At 35.8% G+C, this 23790-nt stretch overlaps 1 protein-coding gene across 1 annotated transcript in view; it reads left to right on the top strand.

Annotated features, from left to right (window-relative positions):
• The first annotated feature begins 21774 nt into the window (after positions 1–21774).
• Positions 21775–23790, top strand: part of LOC122805969 (baculoviral IAP repeat-containing protein 1e-like) — a 144723-nt gene continuing 142707 nt past the window's right edge. The window contains exon 1 of the mRNA XM_044076208.1: positions 21775–21898. Coding sequence (XP_043932143.1) covers positions 21775–21898 — 124 coding nt within the window. The remainder of the gene's footprint in view (positions 21899–23790) is intronic.

The raw sequence follows: 23790 nt of genomic DNA on the forward strand, positions 1-23790 counted from the left end.
CCACTGGATAGGTTTGTGTTTCCTTGAGGAGCAGATTTTAGTTCTGTTGGGTATGGCTGAGTCCATGCAGCTGTACAGGTGCTTGCATAGTGCACTGGCATACTGTTTAGTATATTTGTCTGCATCCTCTGAGGGGGCAGTGGTGTAAAGCTACTGATACCCTCCCTTAGAAAGTTGTAGCCAGATTTTGAAAAGGTTTTTAGCCTGGTTATGGCTGGAGAGTGGTTGGATGGATAGACACTTTGAATGAGACAGACCGATGTTCTGATATCACCAGGGAAGAACTTACTATGGGGGTGGTGCAGCAGTCACCCTTGGTGAGAACCAATTCTAGAATGTTATATCCCCTTGTGGGGGATGAGACAAGCTGGTCTAGTGCATTAGAACTGATGAAGTCAAGAAATCGTTGGGTGAGTGCATTAGAGCAGGAATAGTTTGCCCAGTTTATGGTGGGGTAGTTGAAGTCACCAATGATCAGGGTGTTAGGAGGTACCTTGATGGAGTCAAGTAGGTCCAGGTAGGAGGAGTGGATGTCCTGAGTCATGGAGGGGGGGTCTATAGCTGGCTATAACTTGGATGGGTGTCCTGCCAATTGTCAGTTTCACCTGGAGTGGTTTTAGTGCATCATGCTGGCAAACCAGTCTGGAGGTGTGCTTGTCCTTAATGAAAACAGAAACTCCACCACCCTTAGTCTTCCTGACCTCATTTTGGGATTGGAATGTGTGGAATGAGGTATAGCCTGGTAAGGCGGGGGTTCTCTGTGCACCCTTAAACCAAGTTTCCGTGATTGCACAGATGTCAGCATCTTCCAGTGTGAGAAGAGCCTCCAGTGAGTGCATTTTCAGGTTAAGGCTCCTAGTGTTAAGCAGCATGACCTTACTGAAAGTAGTTTTAATTGAGAAAAATCTAGAAGAGATTCTGCTACTAAAATGAAAACGAGAATGTAAGGAGCAAGCTAAGTGAGAAGGAAAACAAAAGTTAAGTACTTACCATAATGATAAATCCATGTTTTCTGATTTTCATCCACTTCAACTATGGGTTGTCAGATCCAACCTCTGCACAGATCTTGAAGCTTTTTGGTTCCAGGGCTCTGATGCCTCCCCTACCCATAAGTCCCTGGCCCTCACTGTACTACTTCAGATCAAGTTTGCCCCTTGATGAATAACATATGAAGACACAAGCAAGAAAACTTACTGTATTGAAAAGGGGTCTTAAGGGTATGGCCAAGATGGCTAACTGAGTGCAGTAACTGGTGAAAGCTCTGTGACTGAATACTTTTCTCTGACAGAAAATGTAATAAAAAGTAGAAATAGGGTTTGGTTCCAATAGCTGCTAAGTCCATGGCGATATTATCAGAGAATTTTTAATTTTTCTGTTAATTGTCTGTTGTGATATCGGTATATTATTTATATGAGAAATTGTCACGGAACTTAGTTAAATGCATCAAGTGACATGGTAAAATGAAATAGCCACTTCAACATAAGACTATATTAACCTTGGAATGGAAGCAATAATCACTTGCCACCAGCCTTGAAATAATCACTTGTATCCAGCTTTTGTGTGGAGCATGCAGAAGACTATTGGCAAGTTAATTATTGCTTGACACGTGTGGATTTTGACATCCAAAACTCACAAAAAACACAAAACACACACAAGTGTTGTTAACTTTCTAAGTTTATTTGCAAAAAACTTGGACGATTCAAGTTGTACAGGAGTAACACTGCATTATCTGTCACATGATGTTATGAATACAGTAATGGTTTTGTTCTGAACATTCAGATTAATCTAAGTCTCTAAATCAGAATGTCAGTATCATCATAGTAATCAACTGTGTTGTCATCATCATCATTTGCAGCTGAGCTTGTACTTTAGGAAGCCATCTTCAAGATTGGTTCATAAAATACCAGCAAACTTGGTGATGACGAGTGGTCTATTCCAGCCGTAATCAATAACTTTGAGACATAGGCTGCCTTCACAGGTTTAACAGAAAATTTTAAAGCCATGGCTTTCGGCTTCAATGCAGGTATCTTTTTTACCTTTCTTCCCAATAGTGTGCCAAATAAATCCACCATTTTACACTTTCTTGATTCCGCCCTCTGTCCCTTCATATCTCAAAACTTTAACTTCTGATATTTTAATCCCAAGTTTGGCTTCAACAAATGTTTTGATGCAGACTTATAGTCACATACTTCCCAGTCCTTTCCCAAAACATGAACAATACTGAACTCATTAAATATTTTGTGGTAATCTGTTGGGAGCAACAAAGTGTCTTTCGTGCGAAGAGTTTTCTCAGTTCTGCCAAACTCTCAGTCCATGGGAAGAAAAGAGTGTCCTCGAACAGGAAAATAGTGTTCTATAACAAGTCCTTTTGCTATAACCTGGCAAAAGTACTGGCAAATTCCAACAATAGTTGAGTTTCAGTTCTGTGATGCACATGCATCTGTAAAAAGTCTTATTTTTTTAACTCCATCAGGTATGGTAAGATTTCTGAGGAAATCTAGCATGGCACTGCCAACAAGGTTGAAATCTCTGCCTGCCTTTGTTTCTTCCCATGTGCAGATATGAACCTGATCACGTCCTTGACAACTCCCATGAATCACAAAGGTCAGATTGAAAACCCAAATCTGTCTGATGTAAAATGCTTCCAACAGTGCAACTTTGGGCACAGGTTGATTTTGTTGCATGTCAAATGGTCAAACTTGGTTCCTCTATATCAATCTTCTTCAACAAAGTATAGATGTATTTTGCTCGACATTTGTGGACACACAGTTCCATTATCAGAATTGTTTTTTTTCCTTCTCATTCTTGGCTGCTTTTATCTGACCACTAAGATGCTCACAATAGCCACAAACATCTGATCGTGGGTTGCCAAAACCAAGGTTGTACTCTTCGATAAAAGTAAAATAATAAAGTCCATACTTGCATTCAGGATTTTCTACCTTGAAAAGTTGCCACATCTTTCTAATAGAAAGGTTGGGGGGGGAGATACTTTCTGTGTTGTGCATCTTTGTGATTGTAGTGACTGTCCCGGCACCTGAAACTGCCAATGTCAGCCCGAACCTTGGTCCTCATGTCATCATAGGACTGCCTGCCTCTTCTGCTTACCTCCTCGTGATTCTTTATGCAAAGTTTTGCTGACAAACCAGTGCTTTGCTATGTTTTGAAGTCATGTCTTCTTGATATTGGTGATGCCTTGAAATGATGCAGCACATACATGAACACTAGTTATCTGAAACAAAGTCATGAATAAGAAGGGTAGCATAATCCTCTAAACATACACAAAGATATTTCAAAAACCAAAAATAAAATGCCAAACTTTGACACATCATTAATATCGAGTTTAAAGTTTTTTCCAACTTAACGATTAGGGTCAGGGTTTAAGCCCATCATTATCTGTTAACTACTGTTTAACTCGCTCACTTCAATGGAGCTCAGGAAGTTTGCACTGTAACTTTCAATGGGCAGAGCCTAAGCCTTTTGACAGAATCAAATATGTCCTCACATTTCAAACAAAATATTTCTGGAACAATAGGGGTTATGAAAGAAGTATAAAGCAAAGTCTTCACCACAGACTATTTTTTATAGTGGTAGTATTCTTTAGGGTCTAGGTCTTAAACTGGATTTTTATAACACACAGTAAACACAGTAACTATTGTATTACTATTTTGTAAACAACGTACAATATCTCAGCAACCATTCAAGATACAATACTGTCAGCAGCATTATTCATCGACCTGAGAACTTTCATATGAGGCTAAGGAGTTTTGTCTGTGTTACTTGCTTGTTGAGATATTTAGAAAAATACAACTATCCATATAGCTACCATTACTGTTAATATCTATTTGCTTCCACTAAACAGAGGTCTATAATAATGCAGCTGAGTCTGATATTGTGTAAGCTTTAACCTTGTACCTAACAAGGTTTTAATACAAATATGAACAAACTACGTTAAATAATTTTGATGCCACAAGGCATCAGCAAGAGTTAACTGCAGATGCACCTGGAGGCATCACTCAGATGTAATGAGTTAAATAGATTCAAACATAGATAATACTGACACAGTAAGGCCTATGTTTATCATTAATAAACATGTACAATGAGATTATTTACCTCTTAGTGAATTGCAGCTGTGTGATGCCAGTTAGAATGTTCCTTTCGACTTCATAAACGTTTCGGCTTCATTACTTTCATGCACTTCAGAAGATAGGCATCCTGTGCAACCTTGTCTTTGTGTGAATATAAATTTTCAGACAAAACTCTGATGGCATCAGCCATCAACTCATACACGTGGCAGAGTTCTGGCTTGCGGTCGTTTGCACTATAGTTGTACCTTATTGTTGGCTTCTTCCCAGCTGAACTGTATCTAGCTAACTTTTCAACATTTTTTTTCCATTTTTCCACACATCGTTGCCATTTTCGGGGTTTGTTTGATGGAAGAACAACTTCATTGTTATCACTTAAGTTTCTGTCCACCATTACTGTATCCACAACATCACGTGATCATACTGGCTCAGTTGAATTGCTTGTTTCTCTTAGCAGGTATTGGAAAGTACGGTTGCTCAGACTTGGTAGTTATTGGAAAATACACAGTTTTTTGCCCATGGTGTGATACAGGACTAGGCAGGTTTTGGTGCTATAACCATTGTCAATGCATGCATTAACATATTCACTAGGACCCTGACACTCCAGCTCATTTTCCATGTATTGTGGACTTAGCAGCTATTAGAACCAAGCCCTTCATTATTGGAGATACTTGATTGCTATTTATATTCACTAATAGTAAGAGAAGTTATCTGTTTGGTTAAGAAAAAAGAAACTACAACATTAGCCACTCAAAAAACATGCTAAAGATTCTTCTGTTAAAAAAGCTAGCCAGTCATTAATATCTAGCATGCAGGGAGTATTAATGCAAATGGACAAACTGGACACTAAAACTGAAATTATGACACAACAAATTGTACAACTTAGCAGTGTAGAAGAAGCTTTAAATGACCATGAAGCAAGAATAACTGAAGGTGAGTCACAAATTGAGTTCCTTTTGAAACAAAATAACTGGCTTATAGATAAAATTGATGATTTATAAAATAGGTTGAGATGAAACAATATAAGAATATATGGTATGCTTGAGAAATATGAGGGAGGAAATTAATAACCTGAATGCATAAAATATTGAATTTACCTGAAACTGTATCTTTTGGGATTGAAAGTACACAAAGATTTTTGCTAACAACTTTAAAAAAGGAAAATCCATCACCATGTTCAATTGATAGTTAAGCTTATAACCAGCATGGAAAAATATCAAATATTACAAGCAGCATGGCCCAGCCCACCTATTAAAATGGGTAAGCATATAATCAGATTAGACAACCTGCTTGCCACCGATTAAGGAATTAAAAAAGAAGAATATTAAAGCTACATTAGTGTTTCATGCAAATATAAAAAATATTTCTTTTTGAAGGATTCAAAGTATTTGATACACCGGAAGAGGCATCTACTTTTGTTAATAAAATAACATTCTTAACAACACTGAAGAAATGGACTAGAATGCTGCATCCCTTAACAGACAGAGTGAGATGAATTAGCAGAAAACTGCTTCTAAAGTTAAAAAGTTTAAAAACAAGTGACATTTATTTTCTAACTACAGGAACTTTATCTTTTGAAACAATAGATATACCCTCTAATTAAGGGGTTTATTTAGGACTTTAAACTTCAAATCATATGTAAGTATTTATGTTTTAAAATAAAGCATTTTACATAGCAGGGAATTTAAATATTTAGTCTTACTGTTATAGTGACAGACTTAATATATTTATAACTACATCTCTAAATGTTAAAGCCATATTTCCTGTATGAGAATGACATTAAATTATAATTGGTAGAATTGGTAAATTTAAACATGTATAAGATAAGAATTGTTGTTTTCACACAGTATATGCATTACAGGGTTAAATGAATGTTAGATCAAAGTAATATGCTAATTACAAGTGTTAAAGTATTGGTGACTGTGTTTTGTTTGTTCTTTTATAACACACACCTTTCACAGGTTGTTTATGAAGCAATTAGAATTTAAAAATGAGCTTAAGATCAAAAGAGCAATTTATTTGTGTAAAATTACTTGATTCTAACTTGCTTTGCTTCTTGCCTGCTTCTCAAGATGTTTTGATGAAAATTCATGTGATAGAAGAATTCAAAGTTCAGCACTCTGTTTGAGAAAGCAGGAAGTGCCTGAATTGTAGCCGCGACAGGGAGAAGAGCTCTGTTCTTCTTATCAAATGTAAATGTGTTGAAATCTGTTCAAACTAACATTTAGTTAGACTTGAAGGATTAGAAACACAAAAGCTATAGTAATATTATACATTGTGCTGTCTCTGACATATGGTTTATTTGCACTTTACTGAATGCTAATAGCTTATGCTGCAGTGTAATTAACCCCAATGTATATGTCAGTAGGAAGGAGTAAAATTAGATATTTATCATGTATTATGATAGTTTAGAGGAATTAAGAAGTATGAGATGCTTTCAGATGAGATTAACAGCTGTTGAATGTAATGAACTGTTATTTTCATATGCTGTAATTAAATAATGTCAGGATTAGAAACTCGGACCAGATCAACAGTACATAATTGCTAAAGACATACATTTAAGTTAAACAGGCAAGAATTCATTTATTTATAGTCAAGATTGCTTATAATATTAGAATTAATAAAAATAGCAAATATTGTATGAATAATATGAAAATTTACAAGGGAAGAATAATCTTTTATGTAATATTAATAAATAATAATATTAGTAAGTTAAGAAACATATGCACACATCCTGCAATCTTTAATAATGTTACCTTATGAGCTCATTGAAGGGAAACTAGTACTGATAATGAAATGGCACTTTGATGGGAGATTTTAGAAATGCAGGTTATATAAAATAAGGCAAAATATCAGTGGACAAATAAGATAGAAAATAAATATATTTGAATAGTAAACTGAATATAAGGAAGACATACCTTACATATACCTGCTCATGGAAGAAAAGTAAAAGTATAAAATCTCACATAATTTTCTCAGAAAATTACACAAACAGTATTCAAAAAGATCCTGAAAAACTGAAATGTAAAATATGGTTACATTAACTCTGTAGCTTTCTACATACTGTATACTATTTGATTCACTAAGGTTACCTGAGGTAACTCATTTTACAAGTCAGAGCTGAAAATTGAGGGTTGTATTGCTGAATCAGTCCTTTCATTTCTGATAAAGAGAAGTAGATTTTCCAAAATGATTGGGACTGGGAGAGGAGAATGTGGTTTGAAATGAGAATTATGAAAGTGCTAAATATGTTATAGGCTGCAAATGTTATTTGACTCTGCTGAGTAGCAAGATAATTCATTCAAACTTAGTAATGCATATATTTTTTAATTAATGTGATGAGTTAAAAAATTTCAGATATTTGATGTTTACCATACTAAGGGGGGTAAATAAATTTAAGATCTATGTACTTGTACTTTTAAAATTAAATCAGAGCTTTTTATACAGTTATTAGATATGTGTATATCTTTCAGCATGATAAATATATATATATATATATATATATATATATATATATATATATATATATATATACATACATACATACATACATACATACATTAACTTTCCTATTATACAATAGTTTGGTAAACTTAGATTGGTTGTCACCAGTAAAGTTTACAGATAATTATCTTTTCATATCACACTCCATTCTACTTCTATATATAAAGATTTATTCATAATTATCTTTTCATATCACACTCCATTCCACTTGTATATCTAAAGATTTATTCATAATGTCAAATGAGCAAATAATTTAGAAATATTAAAGTAGATAATTATGCTACCATTACATAAATAGATATGTATTACATCATTAGTCAGATTTATTATTTGAGATTCATGTGAGTGAATTGTTAAACTATTAAGTTATGATGTGAAAAATAGTTTTAAATGGTAAAATATGCAACTATGTTAGTAGTCTTTTTAACATTTGTACAATACTGCATTAATTATTTGTAGGTCACTGTAGATTTTGATTAGTTCTTGTTGAAATTTTAGATTTTGGTTGGTATAAAGATAGTTTAGTATTTGTCTATTTGACAAGCAAATTAGGAAATTTGGTAAACATAGTAGGTTGTGTCTTATTAGTAATATGTGTAATATATATATATATATATATATATATATATATATATATATATATATATATATATATCACAGAAAGGTAAGACGATGTATACATTAGAGTTTTATATATAGCAACATTAATATGGTAGATAGATGTATCAAATTATCTCTTGGTAAAAACGTCTTTCGAAGTACACACTAAGGATAGTTTTAATCTATTGTCTATTAGTATAAATGGATTAAACAATGGCAACAAAAGGAAATAATTTAATGAAGTATTTACAATTAAATAAAGGAGACATCATATATTTGCAGTAGACTCACTTTACTGGTAAATATATACGATACTTAAATAATTTTGGCTATGGAATGTTATCATCTGCTTCTTTTAACAAAAACAGGAGAAGAACTATTATACTTTGGATAAAATCTACTGTAATGCCTATGGTCATGGAATCTATTAATGATCCCAAAGGAATGTATACATTCGTAGTAATGAAATATAATAGCAATGCTATATACTAGCTAATTTTTACTGGATCCCAGGAATAGGCACAAGAGTGACTAAGGTTCACTTAAACCTATTACAAAATCAGTGAAGGGTGGTCTGATTTTAGCTGGAGATTTTAACTGCATATCAAGTATGGATGATGCAAGTGAGTAGAAGAATACTAAAATTCTAGCATCAGCTAAAACACTAAACCCATGGATTAGTAATAATAATTTAGTTTATCTAATTGTAAAAGCAGAAGATAAGTCATTATTTTTCACCCATTACTCTTATGCACATGGGACACAAACTAAAGCTAACAAGATTTATGCTTCCATGCATTTGCTTAATAAAGTTAATTATTTTAAAAATATTCATTGTCTTTTATCTGATCATAATGCACTAAGCCTTAACATATCAATGAGTTTACAGAAATTTAAGATTACTTACAGAATTCCAGTTTATATGATGAAACTAAGAATGTAAATGTTACCTTAAGGAAAAAGTTAAGAACTTTGAATCTATGAATGATGATGGCCAGGTTAGTAAAGTCAAAAAAATGGGATTCCTTAAAATGCATATTAAGGATAGAATGGGAGGATGGGCTAGTAATAAAATGAAAGAGTGCATTAAGAGTTAGTAGAAATACAAGATAATGTACATAAAGTGAGAGCTGAACAACAAGCAATGACATTAGATAATACTGAAATCATTTAAAAAAACTAACAGCAAAATATCAATCAATTTTAACACAAAGTGGATATTGCTCTAAAAAATTTAAATTGCACAGTTATGCACTGACTCCAATAAATCATCACAGATTAGTTAATAGAAGTAAGATGTAAAGCAAAAATGCACATTTCATTAATATCCAAAATCCTCACACTAATAAGCTTATTTCAGACGTAAAAGAAATGGTTATTTAAAAAAAAAATCCATGATAATCTCAATAAAGTTAAAATAATAATCCTGATGATTCCAGAATTAATTATTTAAAGAATCATATTACTAATAAACTAAATTATCAGCAAATGTGTCTGTTAAATAAAACTATTACCATAATAAAAGTTAAAGAAATTAAAAAAGTAAAAGTGGCAAAGCTCCCGGGTTAGATGGTTTAAGTATAAAATTATATAATCTGCTTCCCTTAAATGTTTTAGAATTACTGAGTGAAGTTTTCAGAATAACCCTGGGTGATAAAATAATTCCTCCCTCAAGGAAATTTTCTGCAGATTCACCTATACTTAAACAAGGAAAGGATAAAAATTTAGTTTTGTTGTATAGACCTATTTCATTATTAAATGTAGATTATAAAATATTTCCTTCCATTTTTACTATAGATTTAAGAGATATAGTACATTAATTAATAAAGATAAAACAGGATTTATAGTCATTATATTAACTTATGATAATATCAAAAGGGTAGTAACAAACTGAGATTTAGCAGATCATTTGAACAAAAAAATTGGCAGTAATTACCTTAGGTTTATAGGTTCATAGGTGTGTACTAGGCTGATGGCCCTGGGGCCTTTACAAGCCTAGCCATAAGATTACCCTGGCATTGTACCACCCAACTTTAGTTCCCAGTGCATCTGTCAAGTAGAGTCACTGGAGTTATCCCCAGGGTGAATGTTCTATTTCCCATCCACTAATCAAGAGTTCTCTTGAAGAAGGTCAGCGAGGTTTTCTGCTTGACATGTATGGGAAGTCTATTTTAGATATTGAGAGAGCTTTTGACTCTGGATTGGAACTATTTATTTAAACTTTTGCAAGCATTTCCATTTCCAGAACAATTTATTAGAATATTAAAAAAAATCACATAGAGATTCCAAAGCATATACTAAACCTTGACCTTACATCTTTCAAGGATTTACTTTAAACAAAGGTACAAAACAAGGATGTCCCTTGTTTCCTCTACTGTTTGCATAAGTTATTAAGCCTTTAGCTAATAGTGTAAGAAGCGATGATAAAAGTGATTGTTTTTTCGGATCTATATTATATACTCGAACGTTTAGCTTGTCAAACACATAAACGTCGATAGCTAAACAGCAAAAGTTCACAACCACGAATGGCCACTTCCGCAAATTTTTTTATAGACAAAATATTTGCTTGGTCGTCGGACACTAAAACTTTCAAACCCTGATTAAGTGGGGGGCTTTGCCCCCACACCCCCCTAACTAAATATATGAACTCTGAGATTCCCCTATATTGGGGAAAAGGGCAAATTCACGATAACAGTCAAGCAGATTTTTTCCGTATGAAAAAATTCACAGAAGTGGCCATTCTTGGTTGTGAGCTTTCACTGTTTAGCTGTTGACGTTTAGGTGTTCGACAAGCTAAATCTTTGCTGTTCTAATATAGAACCATTTTTTTTTCAGTTAATAAGGTTTGTCCATCTAAAATACACCTTTTTGAAAATGGTGTTTTACTACCTATAGGAGATCTAAACTATACAACTTAAGAAATAGATGAGGAAATTAAAAAGTTTCAAGACGCATTCTTGCTAAAGTTTAAAAATAAAAAACTGAAACATTAGTGTTAAATCAACTAGATAGAAAGTTAGAATATAAATATAATCAGGGAAGGACAAGAATTAAAATAGGAATAACATTTTTTCAAGATGTGAGTAAGATTATTAATCATAATTTTGAAAGAATTATCAAAATATTACTTACTAAAAATGGAATGATTATATTTTTACCTTTAGGATATGTTAGTTCTTATTAAAATGATTACCTAAGATTTTATATATTTATATATATATATATATATATATATATACACACACATACACACAACACACACACACACACACACACACACACAATACCATTCAATAGCTTTAAAACCTGACAAAAAACTATTAAAGAAAATGGAAAAATTCTTAACTTCATTCTCATGGTACTCTAAAATGCCGAGAACTGCTTATAAAAATCATTAGACTGAGGGAGTATAATGGTATTAACTTTCCTGACATAGAGTCTTGTTCTATTGATGCAAATTTTAACTCTGTTATACTTTGGCTATTCCCAGTTTATACTAGTCAATGGAAAAACATTCAGGAACAGATTATACTAAATTCTTATATGTTTATCAAATATGAAAAATTAGATGTGTGTGTAACATTACATTCATTTGGTTAATAAAACATACTTTGGAATGAAATTTCAGTTTTTAGACTCTTCGTATATCAGATGCACTGTTAGAGATGCTCAGTTGGCAGACTGTTCTGATGAGAGAGATGATTTTTCTGAGCTATGATACAGAATCAGAATTGCCTAGACATAGTAAGGCCTTGTTGTGTCTAATAATAATGGTTGCAAAAAAAGCAATTACTAGAAAATGGAAATAAAAATCTAAATCAACTATACTGTAAATATAGTAACAGAGATAAAACAACTGGAATTGAGATCTTTAGAAAAGGGTAGGAGAAGACTACACAGGAAAAGATGGGAATTGTGAGAACAATGCGTACAAGGAAGGAATGAGGTTTAAAAGGTGGCAGGACTTAAATGAGCTATGCATTGTTTGAGTGAGAAAGATTGGTTAGATTATAAGTGATGTATAATGTTTGCAACTGGGAGTGTGTCAGTATGTAAACCAATAAAAATGTTCTTCAACAAAAAAGGGTCTCTTTCTGGCTCATTTCTTTATTGTATGAAAAACAAAAACAAAAAAATTCCCATGACATTGTTAGAGTGCACTGGCAGTGATAAATGTTTTTTGACAGGGAATGCCAAGGTTGACTGGTCCTTGGAGTCTCATTTGTAACAATTTGGCAGGGGGCAGGTGGAAGGGATGTTGAACCAGAAAAAAATGAGACAAGAAGGATCTATTGTTATGGTAAGTACATAACTTTAGTATCCAGTGTTTCCAATTTTCATCTTATTCAACTATGGGAGAGATTCCCAAGCATATTGTCCCAGGTGGTATAGACATTTCTAAGAATGGTGGAGCCAAAGGATGAACAAGATGAGCCAAAGGATGAATGAGATCTGGATTATTCATCCAGTTTATATTGTGACACAAATGTATAAATTGTTGACCAAGCAGCAGCTGCACAGATATCATTAATAAGAAATCTGCCTGCAAAGGCAGTAGACATAGCCACAGCCCCTATGGAATGAGCTTTAGGCTTAGATTAAGGATAACCACTTTTTAATGTATGCAAATGTAGTACAATCAGGTAACCATCTATGCAAAGTAACCTTAACCACCAGCTTACTCAATATTTGTCTGGAGAATGCCACAAAAAGTTGATCAGACTTCCTGAAAAACGTAGTTCTGTGAAGATAAAACTTGAGTTGGAGGTGGACGTCAGGTATATGAAGCATGTATTCACCTTTATTAGAAAATCATGAAAAAAATTTGGCAGATTTATTGCCTCATTTAGATTAGCTTCTGATGCCATTTAAGAAAGAATGAAGCATTAGTTCTCAGTGAAACCCTATCATTACGAAAAACCAAGTAAGTCTGCAGGAAAGTGCTTTCATCTCTGATATACACTTATCTGATGTGACAGTCACCAGAAAAATTATTTTCCATGATAGGAATTTCAAATCCACTGATGCTGCTGGCTCAAATGGTGGCCAAGTCAATGCTTGTAACATAATGTTCCAAGGAGGAGCTGGATCTCTGGCTGGGGACCAAGGTAGGAAAATTCCCTTCAAAAAGACTTTGTAAATCTTTACCAAGGTTATAGAAGAGTTGTTCTGGTCTATGTAAAAACTAGAGATGGCTGCCAGCTGTACTTTAATAGATGAGTAGCTAGACCTTTTGTGAAAAAGTTCTGATAAAAACACTAAAATGGAGGGAACAGTAGCAAAAAAGGTGTCTAGACTTCTGGATGATGTCTAAATAGAAAATCTTTTTCCATTTGTTGCAATACATCTTGGTGGTGTCCTGTTTTTAGGGAAGATGATAAGATCAGAATAACCGACAAGGAAAGCCTGACATCTCAGTGGATAATTTATTGGTTTTCTGGTCTGGGGGAGTTAGTCAGGATGGATGAGACAAGAGATCTGGATACTGATCCAGTTTCTAGGAAGAATGTACTAGAAGAGGCCACAAGAATGGAAACCATGTCTGCAGAGGCCAGAAAAGGGCAATGAGAATCACTTTGGCCTTCCACATTCTTGTTTTCTGTATAAATGTGTTCATTAGAGGTAATGGAGGAATGCATAAAACAGATCCGGGTTCAACTTTTTGACCAGAGCATCCCTCACTGACTGTCCCTGTGGAGGGATCAGGACAAAGTATCTGCTGCACTTGTGATTTAGATGAGACACAAAAAGATCACAAGGGTGGCCCCAGTGACTGAAGGTCAAATTTGTCAATGTTGGATTGAAGGACAACTCATGAGGCATTAGGATAGACTTGCTCAGTTTGTTCATCAGAACACTGGATGACCCCAAGATATGCATTGCTATAAGAAAGTGGTATGAAGACATCATCCATTGCCAGATGCTTAGGGCTTCACAGCATAAGGACTAAGAATGGGTTCCTCCCTGTTTGTTACTGTACCAGACTACCGACATTTTGTCTGTCCGTACCTAAATCATATCTTTGGGGAGACTGTCCTGAAAGGCCTGCAGTGCCAGGAGGACTGCCCTTATCTCCAGTACACTGATGTGAAGATTGAACTCTATATGTGACCATGTGCCCTGAACAGTCTTCCCTTCAAAATGCTCCCAACCCTAAGAGGGAAGCACCCATTTCCACAACCGCCACCAAGGAACTTGTTCAGAATGGTCACCTGTTTATCACTGAAGGAGGTGTTATCCACCAAGATATGTGCCATCTGCAGATATGTGTTAGTTTTACTTTGGCATGGAGTGGATGGACTCAGACCATTGTACTGCTAAAGCCCTTGGGGAACCCTCATAAGATATCTGTCAAGTGGAGTCTTGAGGATTGTGGGCACTATAAGACCCAGAGGGTGAAGGATCAGTCTTGCTGGAGGACGGGGGTGGTGAAGACAAAGGGAAAGAACCATGAACACTGGAAGATAGGCAATTGTGATGTGTTCAGGTGGCAGGCATCTAATAAATTCTATCTGTTGAGAAGGCATAAGCTGGCTCTTGGAAATGTTGACAGTGATTCCTAGTTCCTGGAACATTTGGTGCAGTAGGTCCCAGTGTTGTGATAAGAGACTGTTGGTACTGGCTGTGAGGAGTCTTTTGCTGAGGTATCAGAAAACATAGATCCCTAGCAGGTGTAAGTGCACTACTGCCACTGCCATAACTTTGATGAACACCTGAAGGAGAGCTGATGATGAACACCTGAAGGAGTGCCACTGCCATAACTTTGATGAACACCTGAAGGAGAGCTGATCCCTAGCAGGTGTAAGTGCACTACTGCCACTGCCATAACTTTGATGAACACCTGAAGGAGAGCTGGGGTGAGCCCAAAAGACAGAGCTCTGAAATGATAATAATTGAATCCTAGTCAAAATGTAGAAACCTCTTCAAATGCTTCTCTATCTTCACATGATAGTATGTGTCCTTCAGGTCTAGTGAGCACAACAGATTATCCTTTCCCAGTAGAGGCAAAATGGACTGTAGTGTGACCATCCAGAATTTTGTCTGCTTAACCTACTGATTCAAATGACTCAGGTCTAGAATAAGCCTGAGGTCCCCCTGTTTTCTTGGGTGTAAAAAAAAAAACTGTGAGTAGTCTCTGGATTCTGTCTGGTCTATATGGACCGGTGGGATGACATTTTTTTTCTAGCAGCTTGGAAATCTCTGTGGCCTCAAGTTCCTATTGATTGGGTGGGATATCAGGAACTCTATTCCATTTGACAGTGGAAATGGAAAATGGTGTAGAATAATCTCTGTTAATTATTTTTAGCACTCGTGAATCTGTGGTTATCTTTTGTCAAGCTTTTAGGTGCAAAGATAAGCATACCACAACTGCCTCCAGAGTGCAGCATTCGGGCAACCTTTCAAGGACGCTGAAAATGCTTTTCAAAGAATGGTCCATGAAAACCCTGATTATGCAGTACCCCTGTGACCCCGGGATGACATCTATTATTGTTGCCTCCTCCTCCTCCATGAGGGGGGTCTATCTCCAGGAGTCTCCTGATAAGGGCTCTGTGATTTCTTGAACCACATCTTCTTTACAGCTTACTTATTCCTAGAGTAGGATCTCTGGGCATGGAGAAGCACATGCCTACTGCAGAGAGAGTCTTACCATCCTGCTGACTCCTGTTGAGTGTTTCTTTAACTTAGATCCACTCTGTTCAGACATAATCGAAAGGGGTGTTAATGAAGAACATCCTGACATTTTCTACAAAGTCGTAGAGGTGCATCCAGGCATGTCATTGAATGGAAATGCATCAGCCTTAGCTGTACCATCAGCTGCCTTTGAGAGCAGTTGCATGGCTTCATTGGATGAAGACTGGAGGGTGGTCAGCTGGGAATCCACTGAACATCTGCTGGTAGTACCCCTGAGATAGAGTTGGGCATTTCCTTCAAGTGTATCTAAAATCTGGTTGCATGAATAACAAGTCATTGCCCTAACAGCAAAGGTTACTGAAGCATAAGTCTGTTCCCCAAAGTGGTTCACCACTCTAGACTCTCTATTAGTGAGATGGACCGGAGAACTGTCTTTAGACAGTTCCTTTTTTGTGGCCACTGTTACAACCATCACATCTACTGGAGGACTCTTGCTCCAGTGTTTCTTGTATATGAGGGTGGAGAGAATTCTGTCTGGCTTTTTGGGGATAGGCTCCACCACATCAGGGTCCTTCCATACCTACTAAGCCATCAAATCAATGAGTGGATCAATGGATATTACCACCCAGGAGGAAGACTGGACCCAAAGGCTTACAAAAACACATCTAAACTAACTAAGAATTTTTTGAAACAAAGATTTATGAACTAAGCTAGAGGGAGTAAAACACTCTCTAAGGGAGAGAACAAGAGTACCACAAAGGATACAAATTACTGGAGCCCTCGGAAGCATGACCACACACCTTGAGCAACAAACAAGATCTAAGTTAGTAGGATAGAGGCCAGAGACTTATGGGTAGGGGATGAGCCAGAGCCCTGGAACTGAAAAGTTTCAAGATAACTGCCAAGGTCAGATCTGACAACCCATAGTTGAACTGGACAAAAATTGACAATGTTGGATCTTGAGTTATAATGCAGTTAGAAAAGGAGATTGGGATTACAGAGAAACTTACATTCAGAAGTGAGTATTGATCAAAAGAGCATGGAGCATGTACAGACAGCTAAAGAGAAGAAACGTTAGTAATAAAGAGTGACAACTTGTCATTTCAAGTTCAGTAGGAAACCATGGCTTCTGAAAGTCTAACATTTATTAGATTTAGTGCTATAAAAAAGCAGCAGGAGATCAAAGAAAAAAGGAGGCTGATTATGAAGGTGAGTAGGACAAGAAAAGAAAGATTAGAGAGGATGGAGTATCAAAAGGTACATGGAACAGCAAGAAATGATGGGGAAATGGAATGGATGTTTAAATCATTAACCAAAAGATTATTCAGAGAAAGAGGATCACAAAGGCAAACACCCTCCTCCTCTTAAGAGTCATAGAGTGTTAAGAGTTAAGTCACAAGGAAGAAGGTTCAGTTCGCCAGCGGAAATGTTTTTCTTTCTCCTTTGTTCACTGAGATAATATGTAAATGTTTTGTAGAACCTTCACATGTACATGTGTCATATCACACCTGCCTAACAGTAATTATAGACAGCACATACAACAACAAAACTTTCCACTGAAAGAAAGCTGCAGTAGTGGATGACAGCCAGCCGCATCTGTTGAAGGTGCAAAAGATGGTTGGGAATTTATGGTTAATATACATTTATAGGGTCACATGGAAGGCATAGCGGTGCAATGGTTAGTATTGTTACCTCACAAGAGGTTCCTCTGTTCAATTCTCGGCTGCGGTGCCTTTTGTATGTAGTCTGCATGTCCTCCCTGTGTTAACGTGGGTTTCTTCCCCCATTCCAAAATGTGCAGTAGGTGGATTGGACACTCTAAGCTGGCCATAGGTGTGTGCATGTGCAAGTGTGTGGTGTAGAATTATTACTGTGGCAGGGGTACCATCCAGCGATGTAAGCTTGGCTCTAGATGATTGTCACTGTTGAAGTGCCACCCCGACCCCATATGCAAAATGGGAAAAAGGGATTATGGCTGGATGTATGGAAGGCAAAGATAGTGATTGTGGACTGCCAAACTGTGGTGGTGGTGGCAGCTTCTACTTTCAGAAAGGGCACATCATGCTGCTCAGCTTACCTAGTAAAGCCTATGACAGCATATCCCAGAAAGTAAACTTTGTCAACTAGTTTTGCATAGGATTTTGAATGAGCAGTGCAGATTGTACCCTATGATGAATAAACTCTTTGTCTTTCCATAGATATTGGAGGCCTAATGGGAGTTTGTCAACACTGTCTGTTTCTGTTTTGTGGACCAGAAGAATGCATATGACTGCATACCTTGAAATGTTCTGCGGGAGGTGATATGACAGTATGGGGTTGTGGAGCTGCTGGTGAATGTCAGTCAGCCTCAGTATCCAGGGCTGGCCTTATGTATGAGCGAACCGCAACTGCTTAGGGTGTCATGCTTGCAAGAGCACTCTTTCCCTGTTTATTTTTAGAGCATTGTTTCTTTACTTTAAAAGGTAAATACATAAATGAAATGTACCTGCGGGAGCTGGTGCTGCAATCGACTTGACATTTAAGTCAAGTTATGTTCTGTTCATCACCTTAAACATTGCAAGGTCACAGGACTACAGACCTTGCAATGTTCAAGCATGCATGAAGGCACCTAAGGGATTTTTTTTTGTTTTTACAACTCATTGAAATACCAGGGACAGAGGTAGGGACATTCTTCAGAAATGTGGACATAGGGTTGAAAATGGTGCAGTGTTATTGAAAGAAGTGTTATTACTTTTTTTCTACTGGCAGTGATCAATCAAATATTTTGGGTAATAATTCAGCCTTTGTAATTTGTGTGGACAGTTGAGATGAGAGGATTGGCACAGTGAGATAAGTGCTGCGACTGTTTTCACATGATGCTGGCAATGGTCAACCAGATACTTTTTGGCAATATTAATACGGCTTTATATTTTGTGTGGAGCAAATTGTCTGTGTAAACTGTGGATGCAAAGACAAAGGACCAAAATAGTGGCAGATTTTAAATATTGTTCTTATAAACTCAGAACGTTGCTAGAATAACAGGATTTGTGTTAGAATGCATTTTCTGAAGGATATGAAGTATGAAACTCAAATGTATGTCATTACTTAGTGACCTCAGTCCTCAGTAATTTGCCAGAAAATCACAAATTCTATGAGGAACAGACCTAAGATTTTAGGCAAACATCTGGACAGTTGAGAGGTATGTGGGGAGGTGAAATAATATTACATAGCCAACAGATGTTGTAGCTATAATTGCTGGGTAGGGTTTGGGGTCGACTGGATGAAAGTAACTGATTTGGGTGATAAGGAAGAACAGTGGACCATGCCTAAATAGCAGCCAAGAATGTGGATGCCCATAAACAAATGCATATGCCTTAAGATTTTTATATACACTTAAAAGGTTGTACAATAGGTATCCCTTTAACATGCATTTTCTGAATATTAAGAAATATGAAATGCTAAAGCTTGTCATTACTGAATGATTCTTAGTGATTTACCATAACAAAGTAACAGTGACAGTCAAATAATATAGGGCAAAATCAAGGATGTTAAAACAGCATACATTATCTGAATGACGATTAAGTATGATTTAGAAAGGAAATGGAAAAACATAACAGGCAGCATCAGGGAACTTTAAGTTAATAGAACAGATTTTGCATCAATGTGAACTTTATGAACATTAAGAAGTGTGAAGCTCTAATTTCTGACATTACCGGCCTATTGTAATCCTCAGTAGTTATCAGAAAATCAATACAGGAGAATCAGGACTATTCAGCAAAATCAGTCCAATGCTGTAAATAGTTAAGGTGATAAATTGATTACCATCGGAAAGTGATTTTTTTCTACTTCCTTGCAGAGGTATATCCTGTTATGCTACTTTTCATAAAATACTGTTTGTGATAAGGTTAACAATATATTTAGGGGTTGGGAAGGTGGCCTAATGGCTAAGGTGTTTGCCTTACAAACACAAGATGCAGGGTTTGAGTCTCACAAGGGATAATTGGCTAGGCTTAAAATGGCTCGTAAGGGCAGTTAGCCCAGTACTAACCTATGAACCTATATAAAGTAAAACCAAGTAAATATTGGCAGAAAACCGTTTCATTCAAACCATAAACTTGTTAAAAAAATTGGTAAGCACTTTCATGGACAAACCACTTCATCAGACCTTATACCATCCATATAAACAACTGTTTTAAATACTTTGTACAATTAACAACCAACCAATAAAATCAAATTTAGTTAATCACATGACACTCACTCATTTGAATGGTCTCCTACTCTTCATTCTGGTTTCAAAGAAACACTGTCATTCAAACCCCCTTCCCTATCGGCTTGTAGCCTCAAAATCCGAGTCAATTCCCTATCTTCAGTACGATTATTGATATCCCCCATTCTACCTTCATCCTTCAGTAAATCAATAACAAAAAACTTAAACATGTGTGCAGTGGTTGTGCATATTACGTGATATGCTAAAGAATTGTTAGTATCACCCTGCCGTATAGCTCTTATATGTTCTCTCATTCTTTCCATTAAAGTACGGTCAGTCTTGCCAACATAAAACTGTTGACAAATCTGACATTGCACTATATAAACTAGATGTTTAGATCTACAGGTGGCTTTAACCTTCAGTTTATATTCTTTGCCTGTCCTTGGATGTATAAAGATATCATCGGTATTAATATAGTAATATATAATATTTGAATGACAGGGTTTCTTTGAAACCCAGATTGAAGAGTAGGAGGCCATTCAAATGAGTGTCATGTGATTCATATAATTTGATTTTATTGGTTGGTTGTTAATTGTACAAAGTATTTAAAACAGCTGTTTATATGGATGGTATAAGGTCTGATGAAGTGGTTTGTCCATGAAAGCACTTACCTATTTTTTAAACAAGTTTATGGTTTGAATAAAATAGTTTTCTGCCAAAATTTACTTGGTTTTACTTTATTTATTTTAATTTTTACAAGTTTGTTTTTCGGGTTTTTTATATAGTATTATTTTTACCGTGATGCTAAGATGGCAGAAAACCCGGATATAGAGTTGGAGTTTACACTGAATATGCCATTGATTGAGAAGCAGTTTCATTCCTTTAGCAAGATGCTGGAGGTGGCTAATAATCCATTGTTACAACTTCAATCTACCCATGAAGGACTTGGGACACAGGTACAGCATATTGACTGTGAAAGGCTTGATGGCTTATGCAAAGAGTTGGAAGATGTTTTACTTAAGCTTAAATGATATCAATGGCAGAGACTACATTTTGAGGCATGGTTGCACCATCGTGTTGTACCGAGAGGGCTAAGGGTGCTTGTCATGCCTACATATGGGACAACATTTCCTGATTTGTTAAAAGACTGACAGATGGTCAATCTAGATACTAGCTTTAAATACATGGAGCTACTCATAAATTATTTTAAGCCATATGAACTTTCGTTAATCAATTCTGCGCAGGAGTATCAGCGAAAGCTGTTCAATGAGTTTCCAGTGGTTTTAGTGCAACAGTGGTTAGAGGAGCTTTGTAACGATACAGCAGTTTTTGAGTCCTGGCTCAAACAACAAGAAAATGAAAAAATTGAGAAGGGACTTATTAGACTTTTCAAACTGGCCAAGTTTTTGCATGGGCTAGAACTACTGGTATGCAAAATGGAAATGCTACAAATGAACGGATGGTTGAGAATATTCAACCTGAAGTGACACGCCCATCAGAGAACTTAAATGATGATATACGGGCTTTGAGTAAGGAACGGACGGAAGTGAACACATCAGAGACTTTGGCGTCAGTTGATTATGAAGCGACATCTGCATTCTCTACGGGTTCCAGTGCTGTAACTTCAACAGTCATGCAACAAGTAGTAGGACCGAAGGAGAATCTCAATGGCCGAAAAATTAGCAAATCATTTTTTCAGGAACTTCCTTTCCCTATAAGAACCTTGAGAAATGCGGAGAGGAGCCACTCCAGCAGCAGAGGGAGGAAGAGATGACGAGAACAGATGGCAGGTCCGGCAATCAAAAGAATGTGGAATCGAGAAAAAGACAAGAACTGATTTTTAACATTTCCAGTAGGCATATAACGGATATTGAACGACAACTTTTACAAAGAAGTTTGTCTTTTATACCTGCGTTTTCTGCTGATTTATCAGAGGTAGTCTGTGACATTAGATTATTTGCAAGAAATTTGATGTTACATTTAATGTTTCCAGAGGCTGAGACTACTAGTTATCTTAGAAAACCTAGTATGTTTTGCCTAATTTGAATCCAACTATGGAAGTGTTTTGCCAAGCTTGTGAAGATGATTTGGACAAATTGCAAAATTAATCCTTGCCATGTTTAAATAGGAATAAAACGTTTTTTAATTTAACTGTACAAGAGAAAGATGCTTTACTAGTTTTACAGTCTGCTAAAACTATTTGTATTACACAAGCTGACAAGGGAGGGGTGGTGGTGATAATGGACATGTTATATTATGAATCTATAGTTACTGAAATGTTACAGGATGTTGAGACATATGATGTAATAACGTATCATGATGTAGCTAAAATTATTACAGATGTCCATAATGTGTTATATGATTGTGTATTGAGTCATAGTATTATTGAAGATGTGTATAAATATTGTTTAGTTGAATTACCATTGATCTCCACCATTTAAGCTTTACTAAAGATCCATAAAGATCCTATAAGACCACCTTTGAGGCCAATAGTATCAGGCGGAGGGTGGGTAACGGAATTAATGTCAGTTTATGTTGAGAAACAATTGAGACCTGTGTTGAATAACTATGGAACTGTTTTAAGAGATTCTAAACAATTTCTTATAGATTTATATGATATTAGCAGGAATATAGATATAACTGCGGAAGATTTTTTATTTGTAACATTAGATATTTCTTCACTTTTTACAGTGATTCCCAATAACGTGGGTATAGATTTTATGAAGACGTTTTTGTTAAGTCATAGTACCTATAGTCCAAGAGTGGATGTGCTGTGTTTATTTATTGAAACTATATTGGAGAATGTTTTTATGTTTTCCAAGAGATATTTTAAGCAAAAGAAGGGTGTAGCCATGGGGACCCCATGTGCCAACAGTTATGCTAATTGCTGTATTGGCACATTGGGAGTCCCTTTATATAACAAATAATAATGAGTTTACTTTACATATTGAATTCTATCGACGTTTTGCCGACGATATTTTTATTTTATGGAGAGGGGACTTTGATACATTTTGTAGCATATTTACATAGAACAACAGACTTTCTTAGATTTTCCTTGAAAGCATCTACTTATGAGATAGATTTCCTTGATGTTTATATTTCTAAAGATTTCAAGAGGTTTGATTACATCGAGGTTTAGAAAGGAATGTCATAGGAATCATATTTTATATCATAATAGTCTACACCCTCCTCATGTTTATAGGAATATCATAAGGGGGCAGTGTTGAGACTATCAAGATTGAATAATGATGACTCCATTTTTCGGGAACAAGCAAATATGTTAAAGAATGAATTTTTAGAGAGAGGTTATAGTACAAGTGAAATACAAGGGCAACTTGACCATGTCTTAACTTTGAGGGGCAACGTGGCTGCACCCTATTATTGCTCTATTGGAAGGGACTTAGAATATAATATTAATAGTGATGGCTATACTAGGAAGGCACTAGGTATTATATTACCTTATTCTGATAACGTAGCTGATATATGTGATGTTGTCAGACGAAATTGGCATATTTTGAGATCTGACAAAGAGGTCAATACCTGTATAGGCACAGAACCTACGTTCATATTTAGAAATAGAAGCACATTAAAGAGAATGTTATGTTATAGTAAAAGAGAAGTGGATAGTGAAAGGAAGTTAGGAACTACTCCTTGTATGAATTGTAATTTTTGTAGATATATTAATACCAATGATATCTTTATACATACATCCAAGGACAGGCAAAGACTATAAATTGAAGGTTAAAACCACCTGTAAATCTAAACATCTAGTTTATATAGCGCAAT

This window comes from Protopterus annectens, chromosome 7.part0 (genome assembly GCF_019279795.1).
Source record: "Protopterus annectens isolate FY-2018-M chromosome 7.part0, PAN1.0, whole genome shotgun sequence".
NCBI classification, from domain to species: domain Eukaryota; kingdom Metazoa; phylum Chordata; order Ceratodontiformes; family Protopteridae; genus Protopterus; species Protopterus annectens.